Source organism: Typopeltis vanoorti, chromosome 3 (assembly GCF_054136105.1).
Source record: "Typopeltis vanoorti isolate ZY-2024b chromosome 3, IOZ_Tvanoo_1.0, whole genome shotgun sequence".
Classification (NCBI taxonomy): Eukaryota; Metazoa; Arthropoda; class Arachnida; order Uropygi; family Thelyphonidae; genus Typopeltis; species Typopeltis vanoorti.
The window spans coordinates 171,508,717-171,536,407 of record NC_143551.1 but is presented as its reverse complement, the minus strand read 5'-3'; the positions used below and the strand labels follow the sequence as shown (position 1 = coordinate 171,536,407).

The 27,691-nt window shown below is 36.0% G+C and overlaps 1 protein-coding gene across 5 annotated transcripts in view; it reads right to left on the bottom strand.

The window, feature by feature from the left end:
- Positions 1-27,691, bottom strand: part of LOC150108743 (twitchin-like) — a 2,666,638-nt gene that overhangs the window by 2,287,838 nt on the left and 351,109 nt on the right. For all 5 annotated transcript variants that reach the window (XM_090390962.1, XM_090390961.1, XM_090390964.1 and 2 more), the window contains 2 exons: positions 16,763-16,799; positions 5,639-5,687 (listed from right to left, as the gene is read on the bottom strand). In XM_090390962.1, coding sequence (XP_090247088.1) covers positions 5,639-5,687; positions 16,763-16,799 — 86 coding nt within the window. The remainder of the gene's footprint in view (positions 1-5,638; positions 5,688-16,762; positions 16,800-27,691) is intronic.

Below are 27,691 nucleotides of genomic sequence, written 5' to 3'. Positions count from 1 at the left end.
GCACATTTGAGGCCATTTGGTATGAGATTGTGGCTAGCAGAACTAAATATACAATTGGGTGCTGCTATAGACCAGGTGATGGAAAAGATGGTGGTGACAGTATGCACAAGCAAATAGAAGAAATGGGTGGAAGGAGGGTGATTATTATGGGAGATTTCAACTATGGTCGCATCGATTGGAGTGAGGAGAGGACACACGGGAGGAAGGAACTGGATTTTATGCGGTTATTAAGGGATAACTATCTGCGACAGCATGTAATGGAAAATACTAGGGATCATAGAGTGCTTGACCTAGTAATTACATCTGAGGATTTGGCTGTAACAAATATGACCACATTGCCACCAATCGGTGAGAGTGATCATAGGGTCTTAACTTGGGAGGTGGCTAAAGGTGTAGAATTTTCAATTAAGACAGGGTACATGTGGAATTATCGGGCAGGAAAGTATGACAAGCTTAGGAGTTTGATTGGTTCAGTGCCATGGCATGTACAACTGCAAGGACTAGAAGTTGATAGTGCATGGGAGGTAGTTAAGAAGTGCTTGCATGAAGCAATGGCTGACTGTATACCTAGAGTCCGAATAATAAATCAAGTAGGGGTTAAATGGATGAATAACACCATTAAGCTTGAGTTGCAAAAAAAAGAAACAACTATGGAGGGAATTTAAGGAGAAGGATGACCGGCAGGCACATGAACGGTATAAAGCGCAGGCCAGAAGGGTGACGAGTGTGGTAAGAAAAGCAAAAAAGGATTACGAAAGAACATTGGCCATGCAGGCTGAAGAGAATCCTAAACAGTTTTTTAGATATGTAGCAAGTAAAAGGAAAAATGTACATGGCAGATTGATTTTAAAGAATGCCGATGGTAGGGAGTTAACTGAATCAGTTGAGATAGTTGAGTTACTGAGTGAGCACTTTGCAAAAGTATATCATCCAGGTGGTGACATTGCAGAAACGAATAAACCAGTAGATTATACGGGAATTGTGGTTAATGAAGTGGAGGTGAGTAGTCTATTGCATAACCTCAATGTCAATACATCTGTGGGATTGGATGGTATACCAGCTCGTGTTGTACGAGAAGCAGCTAAAGAATTGTCAGTACCCTTGACCATTTTGTTTAAATTGAGTCTCGGGTCTGGGTTAGTCCCGAGCGGGTGGAAAGAGGGGAAAATAGTTCCACTGCATAAAGGTGGTTCCAAGACTGCTGTTGTAAATTACCGACCGATTAGCATATCAGGAATCATTGTCAAGGTCTTAGAGAAAATAGTCAAGAGGAAAATACAAGATTGGATAGAAGAAAATGGGATACTGTATCGGGGACAGCATGGTTTTGTGAAGGGTAGGTCATGCCTCAGTAACTTGCTCACGTATTATAACACAGTGACGGCTGAACTGGATAAGGGTAGGGGGTTTACGGTGATTCTGCTGGACCTTGCCAAGGCCTTTGACAGGATTCCACATGGAATTCTAATCAGTAAATTGCAGCATATGGGAATGGACATGGGGTTGGTGAGATGGATAGGAGGGTGGTTGACGGAGAGATATCAGAGAGTGGTTTATTCGGGAGTGGAGTCCACAAGACGGCCTGTGACTAGTGGTGTGCCACAAGGATCTGTTCTTGGACCACTGCTGTTTAATTTGTTCATAAATGATATAGGAAATGATCTGAGAGGAACAGTTCATTTGTTTGCAGATGATGCGAAGTTGGGTAGGGCAATAGTGAATGCAGATGACGTCAAAATTTTGCAGGATGATTTGGATAGATTGGAGGACTGGGCTAAGGAGAATGGATGTCAGTTTAATGTGGCAAAATGTAAGGTTATGCACTTTGGGGTGAAAAGATTGGCAGCAGATTACTGCATTGGTGGAACCCTGCTCCAGGAAATTGATGAGGCACGAGATTTAGGAGTGTTGGTAGATAGGGAATTGAAATTTAGGGGACACATTGCAAAAGTGACCAAAACAGCTCATCAAATCACTTGGTTGCTGAAGAATACGTTGACAAGCAGAGACAAGCAGGTTATTGTTCCTCTCTATCGAGCCTTGATAAGACCCCATCTAGACTACTGTGCTCAGATTTGGTCACCTAGGTTTCTTCTTGATGGGGAGGAGGTGGAGAGGATCCAGAGGCGAGTGACCAAGATGATAGCAGGTCTGTGGAATGAACCGTATGAGAACAGGTTGAGGATTTGTGGGTTGCAAAAATTGGTTGATAGGCGGAGGAGGGGAGATATGATTGAGACATTCAAATTACTGAAGGGTTTCTATAAAATTAATTCAGAAGATATTTTTGAGAACAGGGCTGGTTGTGGGAGGACTAGGGGACATTCATGGAAACTGGGCAAAAGTGTGGTTAGTAAAGGTGTTAGAGCTGGGTTCTTTACTTTTAGAGTAGTGAATGAGTGGAATGCGCTCCCTGAGTCTGTAGTGGATGCTGTGACAGTGAATGAGTTTAAGACGAGGTATGATAGATACTGTATGAATGTCAAATAGTTATGATGAATATGATTTGGGGCATCCCTCGATGAGTCTAATGACTCCCTGGAGTTGCCCATAATAATAGTAATAATAATAATAATAATAATAATTATGATCACTTGTTCTGTACTTGCCAAACATAGCTGCCTAAACAACTTCCATTCTTCTCCCTCTATGTCATCTGACCAACAGCAGCATTTCACATTTCTTTTTAGTCTCATATAATGCAATTAATGTGAAGTCCCTAGCCTTTATATACATATAGCTTAGTTGTTAAGATACTCCGTATGCAAACATTGTTTGCTTACATCTGGATAAAGGATTATACAAGAATGTACTTTCTTGGTATATTTAATTTAATTTATAACCAAATTAAAAAAAAAATAATTTCAATGACATGACAGATCTCTATAAACACCTGAGAGGACATTATAGGATATTAACTGATAAAATTTTTCATTATATGGAAGGTGGGGAGAGGACAAAGAAGCATTAATGGAAGTTAAGAAAGAAGTGAGAGTTAGATTTTTCTCTCACAGAAGTATGAGTGAGTAGAACAGTTGTCTGTTGAAGCAGTAAGTGCATCTAGTGTGAATGAATTTAAGAAAAAGTATGAATACTGGTGTGGGGGATTTATAGCCTCCCTTGATGAGTCCTTGACTCCCCTGGAGGTCTAATAATAATAATAATAATAATAATAATAATAATAATGTATTTATATTTATAATGTATTTATAATAATGTATTAATAATAAGTTATTTAGAATTATAATTTAGAATTATAATTATAATATATATAATGTATTTATAATAATGTATTAATAATAAGTTATTTAGAATTATAATGTATATTATAAATTATAATATAAATTATAATTTAGAATTATAATTATAATATATATAATGTATTTATAATAATGTATTAATAATAAGTTATTTAGAATTCCAGAAGCTATATTATTAGTATGCAATTCTCTCAAAATTAAATAAAGTTCCATTGCACAATATTTTATTATGTTGAAATGATAAGCAGCTGCAGAAAGTATGCATATATAATAGGATAGCAAAACAGAACATTAAAATGCATACAAGTATCTACTATTATTAAATTATATTATTATTAAAATTTCCCATCTGTTGTATATGAATGACTTGAAGTTATATGGAAAATCAGCCGCCCAGCAAATAGATCCTTTATTGAACACAGTTCGTATTTTCAGTCAGGACATCAAAATGGAATTTGGTTTAGATAAATGCGCAATTTAATCTATTAAACGAGGAAAAATTAATGACAATAGCAGTTTTAATTTGAATCAAGAGAAATATATAAAAGCAATTTCCGCTGACAAACACTATAAATACCTAGGAATATTAGAAGCCAATGATATTCTCCACTCGAAAGTTAAACAACAGGCAGCATCAGAATGCATCAAAAGAGTTAGAAATATTCTGAAATCAAAACTAAATGGATTAAAACACAATTGAAGCAATGAATTCCTGGGTTATACCAGTGATCTGATACATAGCAGGGATAATAGATTGACAAAAGAAGACCTGGACAAACTGGACCCCAAAACTAGAAAAGTAAAGAAAAGAAAAGTAATGACTATGCATCGTGCATTACATCCACGAAGTGATGTTGATCGGTTGTACCTACCGAGGAGAATAGGTGGACGGGGTCTGCTGCAAGTGAGACAGACTGTGTAAGAATAAGAAATAAGTTTAAGAAGTTACATCGACAATAGCTCTGAGCCAATGCTTCAAGCAATTACACAAGAAGGCCTTCTAAAAGCAACAAGAAACAAATCCGATTACAAAAAGGAACAACAAAATAACCGATATGTGTGCTGGAAAAATAAACCCTTGCATGGCCAATTTCTTCGAGATACTGAGGACAAATTTGATGTGAACAAGACGTGGCAATGACTACGATACGGATACATTAAAAAAGAAACAAGAATTTATTCTAGCACTCAAGAACAGGCATTACAAACTAATGCAATCACAAAAATTTTGAACATCAATAATAACAGCAAATGCAGATTATGCGATCAGAAAGATGAGACTATAGAACATCTAATCAGTGCCTGCAGGCAAAATAGCTCAAATTGACTATAAACAACACCATGATCGTGGCCAAAATAATTCATTGGCATGTTATGCAAAAAAACATGGCTTTCCTACTGATAACTGGTGGCAGCATAAAATAGAGACTGTATTGGAAAACGAAACAGCAAAAATTCTCTGGGACTTTAGAATACAAACTGATCGGCATTTGGAACCCAATAGACCTGACATCACAATTATCGAACATCGACAGGTTTGGATTATTGATATTGCAGTACCCAGTGATAACAACATTAACAACAAAGAACTGGAAAAAATTACTAAATATCGAGATCTGGCAATCGAAGTTGGCCATCAATAGTTATCGGTGCACTTGGTGCAACTTCAAAGAAGCTATCCAACTATTTACAGCAATTAAACATCAACGATGTGACCCCATATGACCAACAAAAAAAACAGCATTACTTGGAACAGTCCATATTTTACGACGCTACCTGACGGACTACTCTTAGATTCTTGGGTAGAATCTGAATTGCTCTGTATCACCAGTCAAATTTTTGTTTATATGATATCTTGTTTAGATTCTGTATCAATTATGATAATAATAATAATAATAATAATAATGTATTTAAAGATATTTAGGATTCCAGAAGTGATGTTATTAGTATGCAATTCTCTCAAAATGAAATAAAGTTCCATTGCACAATATTTTTATGTTCAAATGATAAGCAGCCGCAGAAAGTTTACATAGATAATTGGATAGCAAAACAGAACATTAAAATGCATACAAGTATCTACTAATAATGATGTTAATACATTTTTAAATAGTTTCATAAATACGTTATGAAAAGTGATTATCTGGTACTTACTTCTTAATTTTGAAAATAAGAGTTGTAAACAATAAATTAGAAATTTAACTATACTGTTTTATGATTCAATGCTTTACTCAAAGATATTAGGCATTACTAATTAAATTATTAAATTAACCTATTAAATTACTAAAATTAAACTAGATTAGTGAGTGAGTTAGGTAATTTATTTACAGAATCTAAACCTTTTGTGAATAAAACTTTTCTTGAATGAATCTTCCACTTACCAAAGCTTGGAGACCTTGAATAACTTTTGGCTTTTCACCTTTGGCTTTTCTGTAATTATTGATATATTGTAAACAAATATGTGTAATATTCATCAAAAATAGTGAGATTAACTACCAGATTAATAGCAGAATCAATAATTAGTGTAAGAATTTTTTTCAGTAACTTTTACAATCACTTTATCATATCTATTTTTCAAGTTTATGTTTATATATCTAATTATCTTCCTCTTAACATGGTAGGCTCAAAAGCCTGCCACTGCCAAACAAATAATATGTGCAGAGTGAAACAGGATATTTAGAGAGGAGACTGCTGGTTGGAGGTATAACAAGGAAGGTTCCAGTGATTGACAAGTCAAAGATAAATGACTGCAGTCGAATAGGAAAGACATGTAGTGCGGCATGGGCATTCTATGGTGAAAGATGTAAAAATAGAGCAGGTATCAAGAGTATGTCTGAAAGGAGCAATGATAGGAAGAGTGGCTGAAGCTGTGGAAAGGAGAGGAAATGTAGAGGAGTTGATAGTGCTGATTGGAACAAATGATTTGCATGGAAGTGTGAATGCAATAGCATGGAATTTGCAAGTGTTGCTGAGAGGGTGAAACAGAAGAGTGTGAGAGGGAAAATTGTCAGTGTACTGCCATGGTATGATAGTAGAGAGCCAAGAAGAAGGGTGATGATCATGAATAGCATGATAGCTAGAATGTACAGAAAGAGAGGACTTGAGGAAGTGGATGTATACACCAATGCAAAGAGTATTAGGAATAAGAGCATAGAGTTGTGGCCTTGATACAGTTAGTCAGTCCACAAATCATTGGTGGTACTAAGAAGTGGTTAATGGAGAATGATGCACTCACAGAAATAGAATGTGATGGTTATAGCATTTTTTGAAAAGACAAACAAGATACAAGAGTAGGTGGGATATTACTGATGATTTTAGAAGAGTTGCATCCTTTCAATGTGGAACCTGAAGAAAGCAATAATGATAATGGCTTTGGGCCATTTGATATGAGGTTGAGGTAAGCACAGATTTTAGATATTTAGTGGCATGTTGCTACATGCCAGGAAATGCAGAGAGAAAGAGAGAGAGAGAGAGAGAGAGAGAGAGAGAGATGATTTAGAAATATTCAGAAAGATGAGATAAGTAAGCAACAAAAGGGTAATAAGAATTTGTCTATGACAGCATTAACTGGAAGCAGCAAATATCATGTGTGAGTAAGGAGATCAAATTCCTTGAGCTACTTAGTGATAACTACCTTATGCAGCAGGTACTTGAAGCAACATGTAGGACTTGTGTTAAATCTAACAATATCATCTCATACAGTGATAATACAGAATGTCACCATGATGCCACCATTTGGGAAGAGTGATCATGTGGTTTTGACATGGGGAATGGCTACGCAGATAGTAGCTTCAGAGAACAAGAGAAATGTGTGGAATTACTGAGCAAGAGGCTATGATAATTAAGGAAATCAGACTGGTGATGTGCAGTGACTTAATTAGTTGAAGGTAGAGAGAAATCTAGGAATATGTCTTCCAGTATTTTTCCACAAAACAATAACAAACAAACTATTTTTTATATCAGATATATCAGAATGGGTAACTGGGCAATGAAATTTAATTGTGCTTATAGTGCCACAGAAGGTTCTACTAAGGAAGAAGTAGAGAAATTTTTTGAGGCATTAGAGAAGGCGGCTGACATGACAAAAAAGGAAAAGTTGGTTCATGTTGTAGATTTAAACAAAAGAGTAAGAAATGATTACTAGACATATAAGAATGTTTTGGGAAAATTTGGAGAAAAGTGCAAAGCTAATAATAATGGTAAGTAGCTACTAGATTTCTACTCAGAACATGGACTAGTTATTACTAATACCATGTTCCAACATAAAAATGTGCACAAATTCATATGGAGAGAAGAAGCAAGGATAAGAAAGGTCTTGATTTCTCACTGGTTCAGAACACAAGACTATACAGAGGATTTGAAATAGGAATTGATCACCATTTAGTGTTGAGCAGGATAAAATTAAACTTCATATTGAAAAAGAATGTTGTGTAAGAAAGTTCTGAAATTAATCAAAGTTGAACGGTTATCAGAACTGTAGACTTAAATACGCAAACATTATTCAAGAAAAACTGAAACAGTTTCAAAACAAGAAGATTCAGTGGCAAGCCTAAGGAAATCTGATTGATTCAGCCAGAGAGGCATGTTGGTGAGGTAATCTGCAAAGATAGAAAAATCAGAGCTCCATGGTGAACTCAAGAAGTTAAAGAGGCAGTCAAGGAAAAGAAGAAAGCATACTGAAAGTTCCTGCCAAGTAAGTTAGCTTCTGCTTTTAGGGAATACAGAAAAAAATCTAAGAAAGCAAAGTATAAGTCATGGGAAGACTTTGGTAAGAACTTCTTCTTTGAGTGCTATCACCTACAGGAGATCATTTCCACATCAGACTTCTATAAACAAAACAAAAACAAAAAATTCAATGAATGATATAATCACGTAATCACAAGAAAGATATTTATTTAACCAAATATTTCGGTCTGGAAATAGCAGACCATCGTCGGTGGTATTACAAGAACAGTTTAAAAAATATACAAGCTAGAATACTAACAATAGATCGTTGAAATTAGAACATGCCGCGTGATGTTATATCACTAAGTATGAAACGAAATATTTTGAAGTAAAAACATGATTGAATTTGCTATTTAAAAAAAAAAAAAAAAAAAAAAAAAAAAAAAAATTAATGAGTAATCTTGATTAGGCTTTCCCAGATTTTTTTTTTTTTTTCCCAGATATATTTAACCAAATATTTCCCAGAAATATTTGGTTAAATAAATATCTTTCTTGTGATTACGTGATTATATCATTCAGTCTTATGTCGCAAGTATCCTTAAAACAACAAAAAATTCAATGATATTGAATTAACTTGTGTTAAATCTAACAATATCATCTCATACAGTGATAATACAGAATGTCACCATGATGCCACCATTTGGGAAGAGTGATCATGTGGTTTTGACATGGGGAATGGCTAGGCAGGTAGTAGCTTCAGAGAACAAGAGAAATGTGTGGAATTACTGAGCAAGAGGCTATGATAATTAAAGAAATCGGATTGGTGATGTGCAGTGACTTAATTAGTTGAAGGTAGAGAGAAATCTAGGAATATGTCTTCCAGTATTTTTCCACAAAACAATATCAGACAGAAACTATTTTTTTATATCAGATATATCAGAATGGGTAACCATAGTAAGAATTGAAGCTAAAGAATCAGAGGTATTAAATATATTGCGAAACTTAAATGCAAACACTCAGGACACCCATGAGCAGTACAAGGCTCAAGCTAGGAAGGTTACCAGCATAGTAAGAAAAGCTAAATCAGATTATGAGAAGACCTTAGCCAAAGAGATCAAGGGTAATCCCAAAGAGTTCTTCCGCTATGTGGCAAGTAAGAGGAAGAATGACTTCGGAAGGATAACCTTAGTGGGTGCTGATGGTATTGAGGTGACAAAATCAGATGTAATAGTCAAGTTACTGAGTGATCACTTCTCAAAAGTCTATCACCCAAGTGAGGATATCTCTATACCTATAGCAATACCTAATGTGAGAATTGAAGCTAAAGAATCAGAGGTATTAAATATATTGCGAAACTTAAATGCAAACACTGCGGTAGGCTTAGATGGAATATCAGCTCGGGTGTTGCGTGAATGTGCAAATGAATTGTCAACCCCTCTTACCTGGATATTTAATTTAAGTTTGAACTCTGGTATGGTCCCTAGGGAGTGGAAGTTAGGCAAAGTGGTTCCTTTGCATAAGGGTGGCTCTAAAACTGCAGTATTGAATTACAGACCAATCACCATCTCAGGAGTAGTGGTAAAAGTATTGGAAAAGTTGGTTAAAGACAAAATTCAAGAATGGGTGGATCAGGATATGATACTCTATAGAGGCCAACATGGTTTTGTTAAAGGTAGATCCTGCCTTAGCAATCTATTAACTATCCATAATAGAATAACATCAGAGTTGGACAAAGGAACTGGCTACACAGTGGTACTTCTGGATTTTGCTAAGGCTTTTGACAGGATACCCCATAGAACACTGTTACGCAAATTGGAGCAGATGGGAATGGATATTAAATTGGTGATATGGATAGGAGAATGGCTCAGGGAGAGATACCATAAGGTGGTGTATGGAGGAGCCGAGTCCAGAATGAGGCAGGTGACCAGTGGTGTGCCTCAGGGCTCTGTGCTTGGGCCAATGTTGTTTAATTTGTATATAAATGATATAGGAAACGGCTTAAAGGGAGATATTCAGTTGTTTACTGATGATGCAAAGTTGTGTAGTGCAATAAAAAATCAAGCTGATGTTGAAAGTTTGCAGGAGGATTTAAATAAGCTGGTAAAATGGGCAAAAGAAAATGGATGTCAGTTCAATGTGGAAAAGTGTAAAGTCTTGCATTTTGGGATTAAAAGATTACCAGCTGTGTACTACATAGATGGAAAGGTACTCCAAGAGATTGATGAGGCTAGGGACTTAGGGGTATTGGTAGATAAGGAGATGAAGTTCAGAGGACACATTGCTAAGGTGTCCAAGATTGCACATAGGATTACTTGGTTGTTGAGGAACACACTGACATCCAGAGATAAAGAGGTTATTATTCCCCTTTATAAAGCATTGATACTTCCACATTTGGATTACTGTGCTCAGGTCTGGTCACCTGGATTCCTTGGAGATGAGGAGGCTGTGGAGAGGGTTCAGAGAAGAGTGACCAAGTTGGTGAGTGATATAAAAAATGCTCCCTACATTGATAGATTGAGAGCTTGTGGATTGCAGAGATTGGCTGATAGGCGAAGAAGAGGGGATATGATAGAAACATTCAAATTACTAAAAGGTTTTTATAGGATTGATGCAGGGGAAATGTTTCAGCTGTGTGATAGTGATGGAAGAACAAGAGGTCATCTCTGGAAATTAAAGAAGAGTGTGGTTAACAAAGGTGTCAGAACAAGGTTTTTTGCCTGGAGGGTGGTGAATGAGTGGAATTCATTGCCTGACTTTGTTGTGAGCTCTTCATCTGTAAATGAATTCAAGAAGAGATATGACAGATATTGTTTTGCTAGTTTGGGTCTCCAGCGATGAGTCTACTGACTCCATGGAGATACCCGTAATAATAATAATAATAATAATAATAATAATAATAGTAATTGGTTACACATTCTGATAAATGCAGGAAAAATAGGGTAACCAGAATGGCCTTTCCATAGTAATTATTATATTTATATGTGATATAATTAGTTTCCTGAGGTCTTGTTATACAGTATGTATTTATGGCTGTCCTGTAGTTGGCATCAAAATGATATTTTAACAAAGCTCCATAGTGACATAAGTATTTTGCTGTTAGTTAGTATTTTGTGTTATGACATTGCACTGTATATAAAGCTGGCATTGTCTCTCTTTGTTCCCAAAAGATTAGTATTTATCATTTTGTACTGTAATGATATTAATTCAATTAATTCAAAAAATTTAATAATTTTTATTATTGAAAATAGTTACTGTAGTTAGTAATTTATAGCATGTTGAATAAGATAACATTTTTTTATTATGTTTATATAATAACAATAAATTATATACATTTACAATTTTTGTGCTTTAGTATATTTAAGCACTGTAACTACAGCATTTAATGTAATATATAGTTTTTTTTTTCTTTGTGTCGATCTCGGTTGAGATGTAATGTCTCAGCTTACATCCTTGAAGCTTTTTTACGAAGCTTATTTGAGGATGACACCAGTTAGATATTGTTTATTGGTTTGATTGCTGTGTTGGAAGTAGACTGATGTTTGATAAGTCTGATATTCACTACGGCTGAAGGATGAAAAATATATTCACACACACACATGCATATGCGAGATAATTTAGAATGTCATGATGCATCATTGAACTGGAAAGCCTGAACTAATATACTGTGTTTCGTTAAGTTTGTAAGGTGTGTAATATGTGTATTTCATTTCTTGTTCAAAGTGTGTCCTTAAAGCTCTTTTCAGCCTATTGTCTATTTGGGATGCAGAAGCTTCGAGTGGCCTTTCCATAGTAATTATTATATTTATATGTGATATAATTAGTTGCCCTAGGTCTTGTTACATAGTATGTATTTATGGCTGTCCTGTAATTGACATCAAAATGATATTTTAACAAAGCTCCATAGTGACATAAGTATTTTGCTGTTAGTTAGTATTTTGTGTTCTGACATTGCACTGTATATAAAGCTGGTATTGTCTCTATGTTCCCAAAAGATCAGTATTTATTTTTTTGTACTGTAATGATATTAATCTATTAAGTTTGTAGTGTGCACAGAAATCATGTGGTGTTATAGCATATCTTAGTATATTTTGGAATTCTGCTTTGTATATTAGTAGTTTTAAGCATGGGGAAACAATGTCTTTTTAACCTGTAGAGTTGGCCAGTTATTGTTTGAAGTTTGTTTCCGTAGATTGGCAGTTCACCAGTAGGAGTTTGTGAATAAGCTACTCTAAACTTGTGCTCCCAAAACCTCATGGAGTCAAAGACTCATCTGGGACACCCTTTTATCACACACATACACAGCTCATCATACCATGTCTTAAACACACTCAAACCCCTTGCAGACACCACACTCTCAGGCAAGGCATTCCAATCATTTACAACTCTACACAAAAAAAACCTGCCTCTCACTCCCATACCCACACCCTCTTTATAAAGTTTCCAAGGATAACCTCTGGTTTTCCCCTGATCTCCCACTATTTTCTGTAGAACTTTTCTACCATTTATCTTATAACAAACCCTTACCAACTTGTAGGTCTCTATCATGTCTTCCCTCTTCCTCCTGTCCACCAGACTCTGCAAATTACATCTTCTCAATCTTTCCTCATATTCGACATTCCAGAGGTCAGAAACTACCTTATTCAGTCTCCTTTGGACCTTTTCCAACATCTCTTCATCATTCTGAAAACCAGGTGACCAAATCTGGGCACAATAGTCCATGTATTGCCTAATCAAAGCCTTATAAAACAGAACAAGAATCTCCCTACTTCTACACGTCGATGTCCGCCGCATCATTCCCAGAAGCCTTTGTGTTGTCTTCACAATTTTGGCTATGTGTGCCCTAAATTTAAGATCCCTATCCACTATCACCCCCCAGATCTCTTATTTCTTGCACCTCCAACAATATATCCTCATCAAGCATAAATTCTGCATTCCATCTTTGTTTTCCAAATTTTAAAACCTTACATTTTGCAACATTGAACTCACATCCCCATTTCCATGCCCAATCACTCAATTTATTCAAGTCATCTTGTAAGGCCACAATATTTTCACTAATCTTCATGGTTCGTCCCAACTTTGCGTCATCTACAAACAACTGAATATCTCCATCCAAATCTTCATCAGGATCATTAATATACAAGTTAAACAGTAACATAAAACAAACCCCGAGGCACTCCACTAGTGACTTTCCTTTTCCTGGATATTGCTTCCCCATACACAACTTGTTGATACCTTTCAGATAGCCAGTCTCCAATCCAATGCACTAATCTAATATCCAACCCCATCTGCTCTAGTTTGACTGTCAACTTATCATGAGGTACTCTATCAAAAGTCTTTGTGAAATCCAAGAATATTGCTGTGTATCCTTCTCCTCTGTCGAAGGAAGCAGTCACTTTATTGTAATAAGTAAGTAGATTACTAAAACATGAAGACTCTTTAGCAAATCCATGCTGTCCATCAAAGATAATACCATTGTTGTCAACCCAACTCTGGATCCTAGTTCTCACAAGCTTCTCCAATAATTTAACCACAACACCTGACACACAAATAGGCCTATAGTTTGATGCTCAAGTTCGATCACCTACTTTATGAAGTGGCACAATCTTGCCCTCCACTTCTTTGGAACTTGACCGAGTGCAAGACTCATATTAGAAAAATATGTCAAGGCAGGTGTCTCAACTCCCTGGCACATTCTTTCAGAATATCTGATGATATATTATCAAGTTCCACAGCCTTATTAACATATAGTTTACTCAACTCCCCATACACCTGTTGCTCACTTACAGTCAGTCTCTCCTCCTCATCACCAACTGCTCTCAATCTCTCCGTGAAGTCACATTCACAAGATTGAAAGACCTTTATGAACTGCTCATTAAGTACCACACCTTCTGCAACAGCTGTCTTTATACCATTTTCTTCAATCAATGTCATCCTTCCATAATCATTCTTTCTTTTGCTGGCTACATATCAAAGGAACTCCTTAGGATTCTTTTTGGCTTCATTAGCTAACTTATATCTCTCTTTAGCTACCCTCATTGACCAAGTCACCCTCCTTGCTTGGTCTTTGTAGACTTCATGGAATTGGTTATTTCCACTTCTCTTATGCTACCTCCAGAATGCCCTTTTTCTCTGTATTGCATGCTTAATCTCTTTATTCATCCATCTCACACCTACCTTATTTAACCTTCTCACTCTTGGAATACATTTAGACATTGCATCTACTAGATAGTTTTTGAAAATCCCCCAAAGCTACATTGATCTCTTTTCCAGCTAACTCCTCATTCCATGCTACACCAGCAAGCTATCTCCTGAGTTGAATAAGGGAAATCTTTTTCAGTGATCCTGCTGGACTTTGCAAAGGCATTTGACAAGATTCCACACGGAACTCTGTTGCATAAATTGGAACAAATGGGTATGGATCTGAGGCTAGTAATTTGGATTAGAGTGTGGCTAGTGGATAGACATCAAAGAGTGGTTTATGGTGAAGCAGAATCCAGTAGAAGGCAGGTGACTGGTGGTGTGCATCAGGGCTCAGTACTTGGTTTACTATTACTATTATTTAATTTGCACACCAATGATATTGGGAATTCTTTGAAAGGAGATATCGACTTGTTTGCTGATGATGCAAAACTGGGAAGCGAGATAGTTAATTCAGATGATGTGGATATCTTGCAGGATGACTTAAATAGGCTGGCAGTTCGGGCTAAACTAAATGGCTGCCAGCTTAATGTGGCCAAGTTTAAGGTGATGCACTTTGGAAGGATGAGATCACGTGTTGTTTACTATATTAATGGAACTGAACTGCAAGAAATTGATGAGGCTAGGAACTTGGGAGTTATTGTGGACAGAGAACTTACGTTTCGAGAGCATATTGCAATGGTTGCCAAAACTTCACATGGTTATTGATTACATGGTTATTGAAGAACACACTGACAAGCAGGGATAAGGTAGTAATTGTCCCAATTTATAAGACATTAAGAAGACCTCAATTGGACTACTGTGCACAGCTCTGGTCACCTGAATTTCTTGGTGATGTGGAAATGGTGGAGAGGATTCAGAGGCGGGTTACGAAAATTGTTGCAGGTCTGTCAGATGTCTCCTACGAAGATAGATTGAAGGTCTGTGGCTTCAAAAACTAGTTGATAGAAGTAAGAGAGAAGATATGAGAGGCAAATAAATTATTAAAAGGGTTTTATAGGATTGATACTGATAACCTTTTTAAGACCAGTGAAGAAAGGAAGAGAACGAGGGGGTCATCACTGGAGATTGTGTAAGAGCATGATTAACAAGGATTTTAGGACTAGATTTTTTGCTTGGAGGGTTGTAAATGGGTGGGATGCATTGCCAGAGGTGGTTGTGAATGCTTCATCTGTGAATGAGTTTAAGGGGAAGTATGATAGGTATTGTGTGAATAACGGTTAGTATTGCAATGTTGGGTCTCCCATGATGAGTCTTTTGACCCCATGGAGGCACCTTATATAATAATAATAATAATAATAATAATAATATAATAATAATACCTACTGTACAAAGCAAAGATGGCAGCAACAAAAGCCAATGATGAACGAGCATCCCGTGTCTCGCCAGCACAGCACCATCGATTGCCAACAAACCCACAAAGTACCGCAGCTGTAAAATTGATGTCAGCAATAAAAAAAGGGTATAATGTGTGAGTTCTGGTGCCACTGGCAACATGCTTCCTACACAAACATGGAGGAATCGGCACACAAGCTAGCCGTTGACCTCAAACAGCCTTTCTTCTGTTCGTTGTGTCTCCCTTCTGTAAAACAGCTCCGAACTTAGGCAAATGAATCAAAAACCTCGAATAGCACATCAATATTATGAATGAAACTCTTTCCTCCAAAATACGAGCACTGGAAACCAAGCTCGAACTAACTGACGATCAGCACCACAATGCAAGTTTACCCTTGCCTGCGAATGAACTCTGTGACCCAATTGCATCAATGATGCATGACTTGATGAAGGCCAAAAACAAAAAACTCAACACATTTGTTTTGAACTTTCCAAAGGGAAACAGAAAAGCACAAAAAGAAGACATCATGAAATTAGCAGAAGAATGCAACATCACTTCTAAAAATATTGTCAGGTGGCATTGTTTCAAAGCCATAAATAAAAGAAAGGATGAAATGAACTTTCCACGTCGCAAGTCATAAAAGTGACTTGTGACACGCCAACAAGCACATCAAAATTAATAACAGCGATCAACAAAAAGTTCAAAGGCACTTGCCCCATTCACACATACATGCTTGACCAGACTTAACATTTGCACAGAGGGAACAAGGACACCAACTTCGAAAACAACTTAAAGAAAAACATTAAAATCGAAACAACATTTGGATCATCGACTACAGACAAGTTAAATTGGTGCAAATATCAAGTGATGCCACTAATAGTCACCATAGAGACTAGAATGTGGGCACTGCATAGGAAATGTGCAAGACCCTTGAAGTCAAACATATTATTATTATTATTATTAACATTTGACCTCCATGGAGTCAGAAACTCATTGTGGGAGGGAAGTATGATAGGTACACTATTGCACACAATGCTCGTCCAACCATGCTTTAAACTGATTCAATATGTCTATACCCACAACACACTCAAGCAATGCATTCCACTGCAATCCTATACACCACTTCACCAACATTCATGGCCTAAAATTCAACCTTAATAGTGTTCACTGCCAAACTCCATCTACTCTTTCTGGCAGAAACTCAAATCCCCCCCCCCCCCCCCAAGAGAGGTTGCAGGCATAGAATTAAACTTATAGCATTAATGTGAAATATAATATTAAAATTGTTAAGGAAAAAAAAACTTACTTTTCTGGTTCTTTTTTTTCTGTCTTTTTGGGTTCTTCTAATCAAGTAAAATAAAAAACCAAGTTATTAACATAGAAATGACACTAATCTAATGCCATCAATGGTAAGAAATACCAAAAAAAAAAAAAATAAATAAATTAATAATTTATTAAGCTATTAATATTTTGCTTGAAATCAAACAGCTATATGTCAGCCTGATTGGCCGAGTCGATAGCATATCTGCTGTCCAGCCAAAAGGCTGCGGGTTCAAATCCTGCCATGGACATGGATGTTTGTGATTGTCTGTGGAAATGCGAGTCGTGAACAGCGGTAGATGGCATTGATGTAGTTGTGAACAGTTGGTGATTGAATGGGGAAGACAGAGTTGTAGAGCAGGTGTCCTCCCTCAATGAGTCCTTGGACACCCTGGAGGTGTCAAATAATAATAATAATAATATATTTGGACCACAAAAATACTTTGGACTATACACAAGACACTCAATAGTTTTAGCAAAAACTTGTCAGGAATCAATTTACTCTTTATGGAGAGAATTAGAATCCTAACCAGGCAACCTTCAGGATGTGATAATTATTATTATTATTATTACGTGACACCTCCAGAGGATCCAAGGGCTCATCGAGGGAGGGCACCTACTCTACAACTCTCCACTATTCAATCCACCAACTACAACAAACTGCAACTACACCAACGCCATCTACTGCCCACGGTGGGATTCAAACCCACAGCTTTTTGGCTGGAGAGCGGATACACTAACCACTTGGCCAACAAGGAAAGGAAGAAATTCACAGTTATTATGTTTATTATGTTAGAAATGGTCCTATTTATTTATTATCTCAAAATTTTTGAAAATTAATGCAGCCATAATTATTAAGATTAAGGTAATGTTTCATAGGTGAATTAATTAGTTAGTTCATGAAGCCATGTAGACATTTAAATAATAACATGTAGTAATAACATAGGAAATGAATATTAATAATATCTTTACTAGTATCATCACCATTATACAGATATCTAAATAGCATCAGGAGACACATTACGGAGACATGCACTACCTTTACACACACACATACAATACCCATCATACCTCTCCTTAAACTCATTCCCTGCAAAGGTACTCACAACTACTACAACCATTCCATTATTTCATCACTCTCCAAGCAAAAAATTCAGTCTACACACCCTTACTAATCAAACACTTACACAACTTTATCTTTTTTGGCCAGCATACCTTGGCTAAAAATTAATACCATCAGCAAGACCTGGTTGACAGAATATTATGCAGTTATAAATTTAGTCCCTTTTTATAATTTAGTTAATCATGTATTGAAAATTTTCTGTTGCATCAATCTTATACACTGGTGTTCAAATGCTAAGAATGAACTATATTTTTACTTATATATGAAAAAATTTTCATGACTACATCCAAATGTGGACATGATTTTATTGCAAGCATACTAATAAATTATATTAATCACAAATTGTGTCATAAATTTTATACAAATTAAATTGCAATATGTTTATGGGAAAAGTTACAAATTTCCTAAGCATGTAGTTAAGGAAATAATATACAGTGCTTACTGAAAACTATACAAAGAGACATTTCAATATGGAATATGTCCATCCCAAACTGCAATGTAGCTCTCACAATGTCATATCATTTTTATCATCATGTAATTCAGGAGTTCTTGAAGTAAACTGGCCGCTCTTCCTTCAGAGCAAGGATAAGGCCTTGTTTGTTTTCTGGAGGAGAATTTTGAGCAGCAATGCATCTCCCTACTGCATCCCTGGGGTTGAGATGTGGGTAGCATGCTGGCTACATGATTCAATTCATATCCTCAGCCTCTAGAAGTATTTCCCTGCTCATGCACACCACTCTGCAAACCGCAGCTACCTTCATCATCTACACCAGTGGTCGCCAAAGGAGTCGATATGACATTGTTAGGAGTCGATTCAGGCTCAGGGGTCGATTGGGGGTCGACAGAAAAATATAAGACATCATTGTATGGGTAATATTTAATTCGGTTAACTTGGATTACCTCCATGACAAAAGACATGGAGGTAATGACAATGCAATTAAGAGTGAATCGTGGGATCAGTACCTCCATTATTTACAGGTCCTATTCATGGACCTGTAAGATGGAGTAAGGTCATGAAAATAGTTACTGAGGCCAATCAAGTAGGCCAAAATCACGTATTTACCAATAAACGGATGTTGGTGGTTCCTGTCAGCCAGCGCAGTGGGAGCGAGATTGCAACACGTGCGTGGTTCTTATTTACTAATACTTACAAGTGTTCGATCCCAGTCTCATTTTTGCGCCTCGACATACAAGTGAGCATTAATGTTCTAAAATTCATCAACATACATATTATAATTCAATCGTTATTCATTTACGAACTAAACTTCTCTATGTTGAAGAGTTGAGCAGTGCTGGTAGTAATACCAGTGATATTAATACCATAGTTTATTAATATCACTAGTAATACCAGTGATATTACTAGTGATAGTAATAGAGTAGTAATAGTAATATAATAATATATACTATATTATACATACAATAAACACTGTAACTATAAAATAAACAATCTAAAAACTCACATAAGCATCTTTTTTTGCTTGTCCTATTATAATTAAGTAATAGTAAAATATAGGGGGTCAATAAAAAGTCAAGAAACGCTTGAAGGGGTCAACGGGCAAATAACTTTGGCGACCCCTGATCTACATCAACACCATCTACCACCACTATTTTCACAGACAATCACAACCATCCATGCCCACAGTGGAATTCAAACCTGCAGCCTTTTGGCTGGAGAGCGGATACACTAACCACTCAGCCAACCAGGCTGGCAGAGAAAAAATTTGAATTATTCACCTACAGCACCATGGAACAATCGAACATGATGTTGAGGAAGTTTATTGCAATATCGTTCATCAGTCATAGTCCCTTTTTCTATCACTTGTTGCTCAGTGGGTCCATTAAGCTTAATACCTCCCCACACACCATCGCCCCAGCACCACCATATCTATCCCTTTCAAAAATTCTTGCAATGGCAAGCAGTACCATTTTCACACCAGATAAAGTGTCATCTAGAATTGGAGAAAAGTCTAAAATGACTCTCATCTGTAAAAAGTACATTAGCCCATTGGTGTCTTGTCCAGTTTTTATGGATACAACCAGAACCGGTGCTAGGGTATTTGCCACTCGCATGCAATTTCTATCTAAGCACCCCTTTAACGATCCGGGCGTGTGTGGTTCTTTTACGATAATAAAAATTTAAATTATTTGAAATTTCTTAAATAAATTTTGACAAAACAGCCACACATTGGTTCGCTAAATGTAATGAACCAGGGATGTTAAATAGGCAAGATAATCATTAAAAACCCAAATATTCAAAAAATTCTCAAAAGTTAAAGCAAATCTTGATAAAGCCATTTCACTTTAATCATTGAATATAATGATACTGAGATTATAGCCTTCTCACTGACCCGAATCGCTAACAAAATTAAAATGAATTTTAATTAAAGTTAAAATTTATTTGAACCTTGCATTTTACAAGTTTCTAAATTTTTAGTAACTTGTAATAATTTTTTAATAATTTTTATAAGTGGAACTATCTTTTAGGAAAATAAAAGAAACTCAAGATAGATGAGAAAATAAGAAACGAATTCAGAAATAATTAGAACATTTAATATAAGTATTCAAAAAATAATATCTTTACAGAATAACAGAAAATAAATTAAATTACGTAAATATACTTGAAATTTTTTTATTAAAATTTTAGGGTTTTTGATTTTATATTCACAAAATTAGAAATAATGGCCTTAACGTCTAATTCTGCACATATATCATTTTCAATAACTGTCAAAGCCAAATAAGCTTTTTAGTGACATGCTTGTTCTTAAGTAGGTTTTAATCAATTTCAACTTGGAAAAGGAATGTTCACCGCTCACTATACTAACAGGAAAGGTTAATAGTATTCTTAAAGCAATTGAAAAGTTAGGGAAAGATAAATTATTGGACACAATAAAATTAAGAATATCGAAAGGGTTTTGAATATTTAAATTATCCTTCCGAAAAATATCCGGAAAGCACATAACTCGTCACATAGTTCTATTGCATTTACGTCTTTATTGTTGCCGTCCTTCAAGCGAATCTCTAAATCATCACAAATTTTTCGTAAATCTTCGTTATTAATTTGTAATAATATATACAAGAAATTTAAATTATCATAATATGTTTTTAGTTGTTCAAAACGTTCTATTAATGAACACATTGCGACATCTAGAAGTAAATAAAACACGTTCACTCTAAATTTATCTTCTGGCGATTGTGGCTTTCCATCATGATCCTCGTAATCAAATTGTCGTGTTCTTCTTTCGTTGCCGAACTTCTGTACCAGTTTTAAATTCTTGTTCTCCATCCACCTCTTCACTTAGTTCTTTTGCCATTTTTAGAACTTCTTTAAAATTTGTATCTGATCGATACTCTTGTAAGAATATTTTTAAGTTTTCGATAGATTCTAAATTAAGTGCACTGTTCATATTTTTGTCTTGAAGCATTTTACTTACAGGGTTGATTCTGTTAAGTAAATCATGCCAAGTTATAAGAGAGCAAATAAATTTGTAGTCCTTTATTTTAGCATATAATGTTTGTGCTTCATGCTGAGTTTCTTTACTAAAATTTTCATTATTTAAAATTTCAAAAAGTGCATTATAAATTTCTCCTAACTGATATCGTAGAGGGTAGATTGCATTATTTTGTTTTCCCATCGCGTTTCTGATGACTGTTTCAATGTTAATTTTTTTACGAACTTTAAAAGGATTGCCCAACGTTTGTAAGAGAATGAAAAGAAATTGTATATTTCTTGAATAATTGCAAAGAAACTAATTGTATCTACATTCACTTTGGCTGCATCATTAATGATTAAATTTAAAGTATAAGCAGCACATGGCACATAAAAAGCTTGAGGATTTTTGTTCAAAAGCAAATTTTGGAGCCCATATTTTTTCCTTTCATATTTGTCCCATTGTCATACCCTTGACCTTGCATGTCAATGGGAATGTTCCATTTTTCCAGTTGTTCCATTATTGTTGCACATAAACCACACGTCCTGTGGAATCTGATATATCTGCAAAACCTAAAAGGTTTTCCCTGAACTTGACAATTCCATTGCCACAGGAAACAAGGTGAATAATAATAGTCATTTGCTCTGTTTTACTTGCATCAAGTGTGCAGTCTAAAATTATGGAATAATATTTAGATTTTTGAATTGATAATAAAATCGTATCCTGATTGTATTACTTAAAGTTTCCAATATTTCATTTTGATTGTCTTTACTCAAATAGTGTACTCCATTGTTTTGTTGTAGGGCCCTTTCAACATGATTTTCCATAACAGGATCAAACTTCGCAAACAGTTTGACTAATTTTAAAAAATTGCCATTATTCATTTCATATAATTTATCAGATGATAAGCGAAAAGCTAAATTTTGGCTGATTTTTAGTGGAACCTGTGGCACAGTAATTAAATAATAAAGCAACACGTAAAAACCACAGTGAAATCTTTAATTAGTAAAAGGACAGATATTTCGTACAAAAATTAATAGCACATCTTCAGTATCTGTAACAGTAATAGGAATGGAATACAAGCAAAATGTTCGATGGATCACCTATTAAAACACAATTGTTACCACATGCTAGGAAATAATAGAAATAACCAATTTAATCTATTAAAATAAATGGTTTTTTACATAAGATAAAAGTCTCCCAGATTTTTGAGAGAGACATACAGTCATTTTTATTTAAATTCGGTCGGCGTAAGATAGTTTCACAACTTTCTTTGAATAAGCATAGAATTTTGTGAATATGAAATCAAAAACCCTATTCAAATTTCTTTGAATACGTTTATTCAAAGAAAGTTGTGAAACCTATCTTACACCGACTGAATTTAAATAGAAATGACTTTATGTCTCTCTCAAAGATCTGGGAGACTTTTATCTTATGTTAAAAACCATTTATCTTAATAGATGATCATCATCATCATACGTATCAAGGATTTAGGCCTAGTATGACCTGTTCCGGCCTTAGAAGTCATCGTTGAATCGTTTAAGAGGACGTCCTGGTTTTCTTTTTCCTAATGGCTTGTACTTTAAGGCTTTCTGTTTTCATTCTTTGAACGTGTTCCATCCATCTATGTTTATATTTTTTAATTTTTTCAATTACTGGTTCTTGGTTTAATTCTTTCATAATATCTTCATTTCTTTTGTGATCAAATAGGGTATACTTTGCAGTTTTTCTCATAAACTTCATTTCTGCTGTTGTTAATCTTTGTTTGTCTTTTTGTTTTATTGTCCAGATTTCGCTTCCATACATTAAGACTGGTGGGGCTAATGTACTGTATACTTTTAGCCTGGTTTGTTTTTGAACTAGGTTTGGTTTAAATATAGAGTTAATTACTTCTGTTATTTTTAAATATTTCGCAATTTTTATGTTTATATCTTTTTCATTTTCATAAGTAATCATACATCCTAGGTAGTTAAATGAATTCCCCTGTTCTAAGATCTTGTTATTATCTAATACTATTTTAGTTCTTGCTGGATCTTGTCCTTTAAAGGCCATAGTTTTTGATTTTTCCATTGATATTATTATACCATAATCTTTGGATATCTCATTTAGATTTAAAATAGCTTTCTGTAAGTTATCTTCAGAATTTGTAATTATTATTTGGTCGTCTGCAAAGAGGAGAGTGTTTAAGTTAACTGTAGGTGAAAGTGCTGTATGGAGACTCGTTAGTACGAGGTGTGTTAGTAGAGGATTTGACAAAATCATACCAACCTGGTGCGACCATAAAGGATGTAACTGAGTCTATTAGAGAGCAAAAGGAAAGGGTGAAAGAAATGATTGTTGTGGCAGGTACGAATGATTTGAAAGGAGATAAAATGGAAATGATAGAAGACCTGAATGAATTGTTTGAGGTAGCAAAAGAAAAGAGTGAGAGAGTTAGAATGATTAGTCTTTTGCCACAGTATGACAGTGAAATGTTTAAAAGGAGGGCCATAATTGCGAATGACTTTATGCGTGGGTTATGTATGACGAGTGGTGTGGAATTTGTGGACGTGTGGAGTGAGTTTGATGGGCGAAAGGATCTATATAAGATGGATGGCCTGCATTTGAATGGTTATGGTGTAAGAAGACTTGAGAGAGTGTTGCTGAATGTAGTGGATGTGCAAATTCAGGGAAACTAGATGTGTTAAGGGGGGGGGGGAGTAGATATACAGTCCTTAGGGAGGCAGTTGAATGTAAGAATGAATATAATATGCTAGAGCAAATAAGGACAACAAACCAGAGTGGGATAGTTAATATAAGGCATCAAGGTAGGGTTAGGGCTAATGGGGGTCTTAAATTCATGTACACTAATACTAGGAGTATTAGGAACAAGAAGGAAGAGTTTTTGGCCATGGTTGGCACTTCCAGACCACAGGTTATTGGTATTAGTGAAATATGGCTGACTGTAGATGATATAGCTAGTGGGATTGAATGTGATGGGTATAGTGTGTTCAGGAATGACAGAGAGAATAAAATGGGGGGAGGAGTATTGTTGATGATAGCTGATGAGCTACAGCCAAGGAGAATAGAAGTTGAATTGCAGGATAGAGAAAATAGCACATTTGAGGCCATTTGGTGTGAGATTGTGGCTAGCAGAACTAAATATACAATTGGGTGCTGCTATAGACCAGGTGATGGAAAAGATGGCGGTGACAGTATGCACAAGCAAATAGAAGAAATGAGTGGAAGGAGGGTGATTATTATGGGAGATTTCAACTAAGGTCGCATTGATTGGAGTGAGGAGAGGACACATGGGAGGAAGGAATTGGATTTTATACGGTTATTAAGGGATAACTATCTGCGACAGCATGTAATGGAAAATACTAGGGGTCAGAGAGTGCTTGACCTAGTAATTACATCTGAGGATTTGGCTGTAACAAATATGACCACATTGCCACCAATCAGTGAGAGTGATCATAGGGTCTTGACTTGGGAGGTGGCTAAAGGTGTAGAATTTTCAATTAAGACAGGGTACATGTGGAATTATCGGGCAGGAAAGTATGACAAGCTTAGGAGTTTGATTGGTTCAGTGCCATGGCATGTACAACTGCAAGGACTAGAAGTTGATAGCGCATGGGAGGTAGTTAGGAAGTGCTTGCATGAAGCAATGGCTGACTGTATACCTAGAGTCCGAATAATAAATCAAGTAGGGGTTAAATGGATGAATAACACCATTATGCTTGAGCTGCAAAAAAAGAAACAACTATGGAGGGAATTTAAGGAGAAAGGTGACCGGCAGGCACATGAACAGTATAAAGCGCAGGCCAGAAGGGTGATGAGTGTGGTAAGAAAAGCAAAAAAGGATTACAAAAGAACATTGGCCATGCAGGCTAAAAAGAATCCCAAACAGTTTTTCAGATATGTAGCAAGTAAAAGGAAAAATGTACATGGCAGAATGATTTTAAAGAATGTCGATGGTAGGGAGTTAACTGAATCAGTTGAGATAGCTGAGTTACTGAGTGAGCACTTTGCAAGAATATATCATCCAGGTGGTGACATTGCAGAAACGAATAAACCAGTAGATTATACGGGAATTGTGGTGAATGAAGTGGAGGTGAGTAGTCTATTGCATAACCTCAATGTCAATACATCTGTGGGATTGGATGGTATACTAGCTCGTGTAGTACGAGAAGCAGCTAAAGAATTGTCAGTACCCTTGACCATTTTGTTTAATTTGAGTCTTGGGTGCGGGTTAGTCCCGAGCGGGTGGAAGGAGGGGAAAATAGTTCCACTGCATAAAGGTGGTTCCAAGACTGCTGTTGTAAATTACCGACCGATTAGCATATCAGGAATCATTGTCAAGGTCTTAGAGAAATTAGTCAAGAAAAGAATACAGGATTGGATAGATGAAAATGGGATATTGTATGGGGGACAACATGGTTTTGTGAGGGGTAGATCATGCCTCAGTAACTTGCTCACGTTTTATAACACAGTGACGGCTGAACTGGATAGGGGTAATAGGTTTACAGTGATACTACTGGACCTTGCCAAGGCCTTTGACAGGATACCACATGGAACCCTAATCAGTAAACTGGAGCAGATGGGGATAGATATAGGGTTGGTAAGATGGATAGGAGAGTGGTTGAAGGAGAGATACCAGAGAGTGGTTTATTCAGGAGTGGAGTCAAAAAGATGTCTTGTGACTAGTGGAGTGCTGCAGGGCTCTGTTCTTGGACCACTGCTTTTCAATTTGTTCATCAATGATATTGGAAAGGATTTGAGAGGAAGTGTTCCACTTGTTTGCTGATGATGCGAAGTTGGGTAGAGCAATTGTGAGCGCACAGGATGTCAAAATTTTACAGGATGATTTGGATAGTTTGGAGGACTGGGCTAGGAAAAATGGATGTCAGTTTAATGTGGCAAAATGTAAGGTTATGCACTTTGGGGTGAAAAGAACAGCAGCAGTATATCGCATTGGTGGAACCGTACTTCAGGAGATTGATGAGGCCAGAGATTTGAGAGTGCTGGTGGATAGGGAGTTGAAGTTTAGGGGGCACATTGCAAAAATGACTAAAACAGCTCACCAAATTACTTGGCTTATGAAAAGTACTTTAACATGCAGAGACAAACAAGTTGTTGTTCCTCTGTATCGAGCCTTGATAAGACCCCATCTGGACTTCTGTACTCAGTTATGGGCACCAGGGTTTCTTCATGATGGGGAGGAAGTGGAGAGGGTCCAGAGACGAGTGACCAAGATGATAGCAGGTCTGTGGAATGAACCTTATGAGAATAGGTTGAGGATTTGTGGGTTGCAGAAATTGGACGATAGGCAAAGGAGGGGTGATATGATTGAGACATTCAAATTACTGAAGGGTTTTTATAAGATTGATCCAGAAGATATTTTTGAAAATATGACTGGTGGTGGGACAACTAGGGGCCATGCATGGAAGCTGGGCAAGAGTGTGGTTGACAAGGGTGTTAGAGCTAGGTTTTTTACTTGGAGAGTGGTGAATGAGTGGAATAAGCTTCCAGAGTCTGTTGTGGGTGCTACGACCATGAATGAGTTCAAGGCAAGATATGATAGATACTGTGTGAATCTTGAATAGTTGTTCCAGACATGATGTTAGGGCCTCCCTCGGTGAGTCTGTCGACTCCTCGAAGTTTCCCGGAACAATAATACAAATAATAATAATAATAATAATAAAAGTTTAATTCCTTGATGTAAATTTTTACTCCATTTTATTATTATTTCATTTAAGTAGATATTAAAAAGAATTGCTGAGAGGGGACATCCCTGTCGGACCCCTTGGTTTATCTCTCTTGTATATGATAGCTCCTGATTTAATCTTATTTGTATTTGATTATTTTCATATATACTTGTGACAGCTTTTAGGATATTATTTGGTATTTGTCTTTCTTTTAATATGTTAAATAATATGTTTCTTTTAACTTTGTCAAATGCTTTTTCAAAGTCAATAAATGCAATATGTGTTTCTAAATTATATTCTCTTCTTTTCTCTATTATTAATTTTAGGCAGAAGGCTGGGTCTGTACATGATCGTCCTTTTCTAAATCCATTTTGTACCTCTAGAATAAAGTTTTCGGAATATTTCATTAGTTTGTTATTTAAGATTCTGCTGTATATTTTGTAACATGAATTTAGTATACTGATACCTCTATAGTTTTTAGGGTCATCTCTATTACCTTTCTTAAAGATAGGAATAGATGATTAAATTGGTTATTTCCATTATTTCCTAGCACGCGGTAACAATTGTATTTTAATAGGTGATCCATCAAACATTTTGCTTGTATTCCACTCCTATCACTGTAACAGACACTGAAGATGTACTATTAATTTTAGCATGCAATATCTGTCCTTTTACTA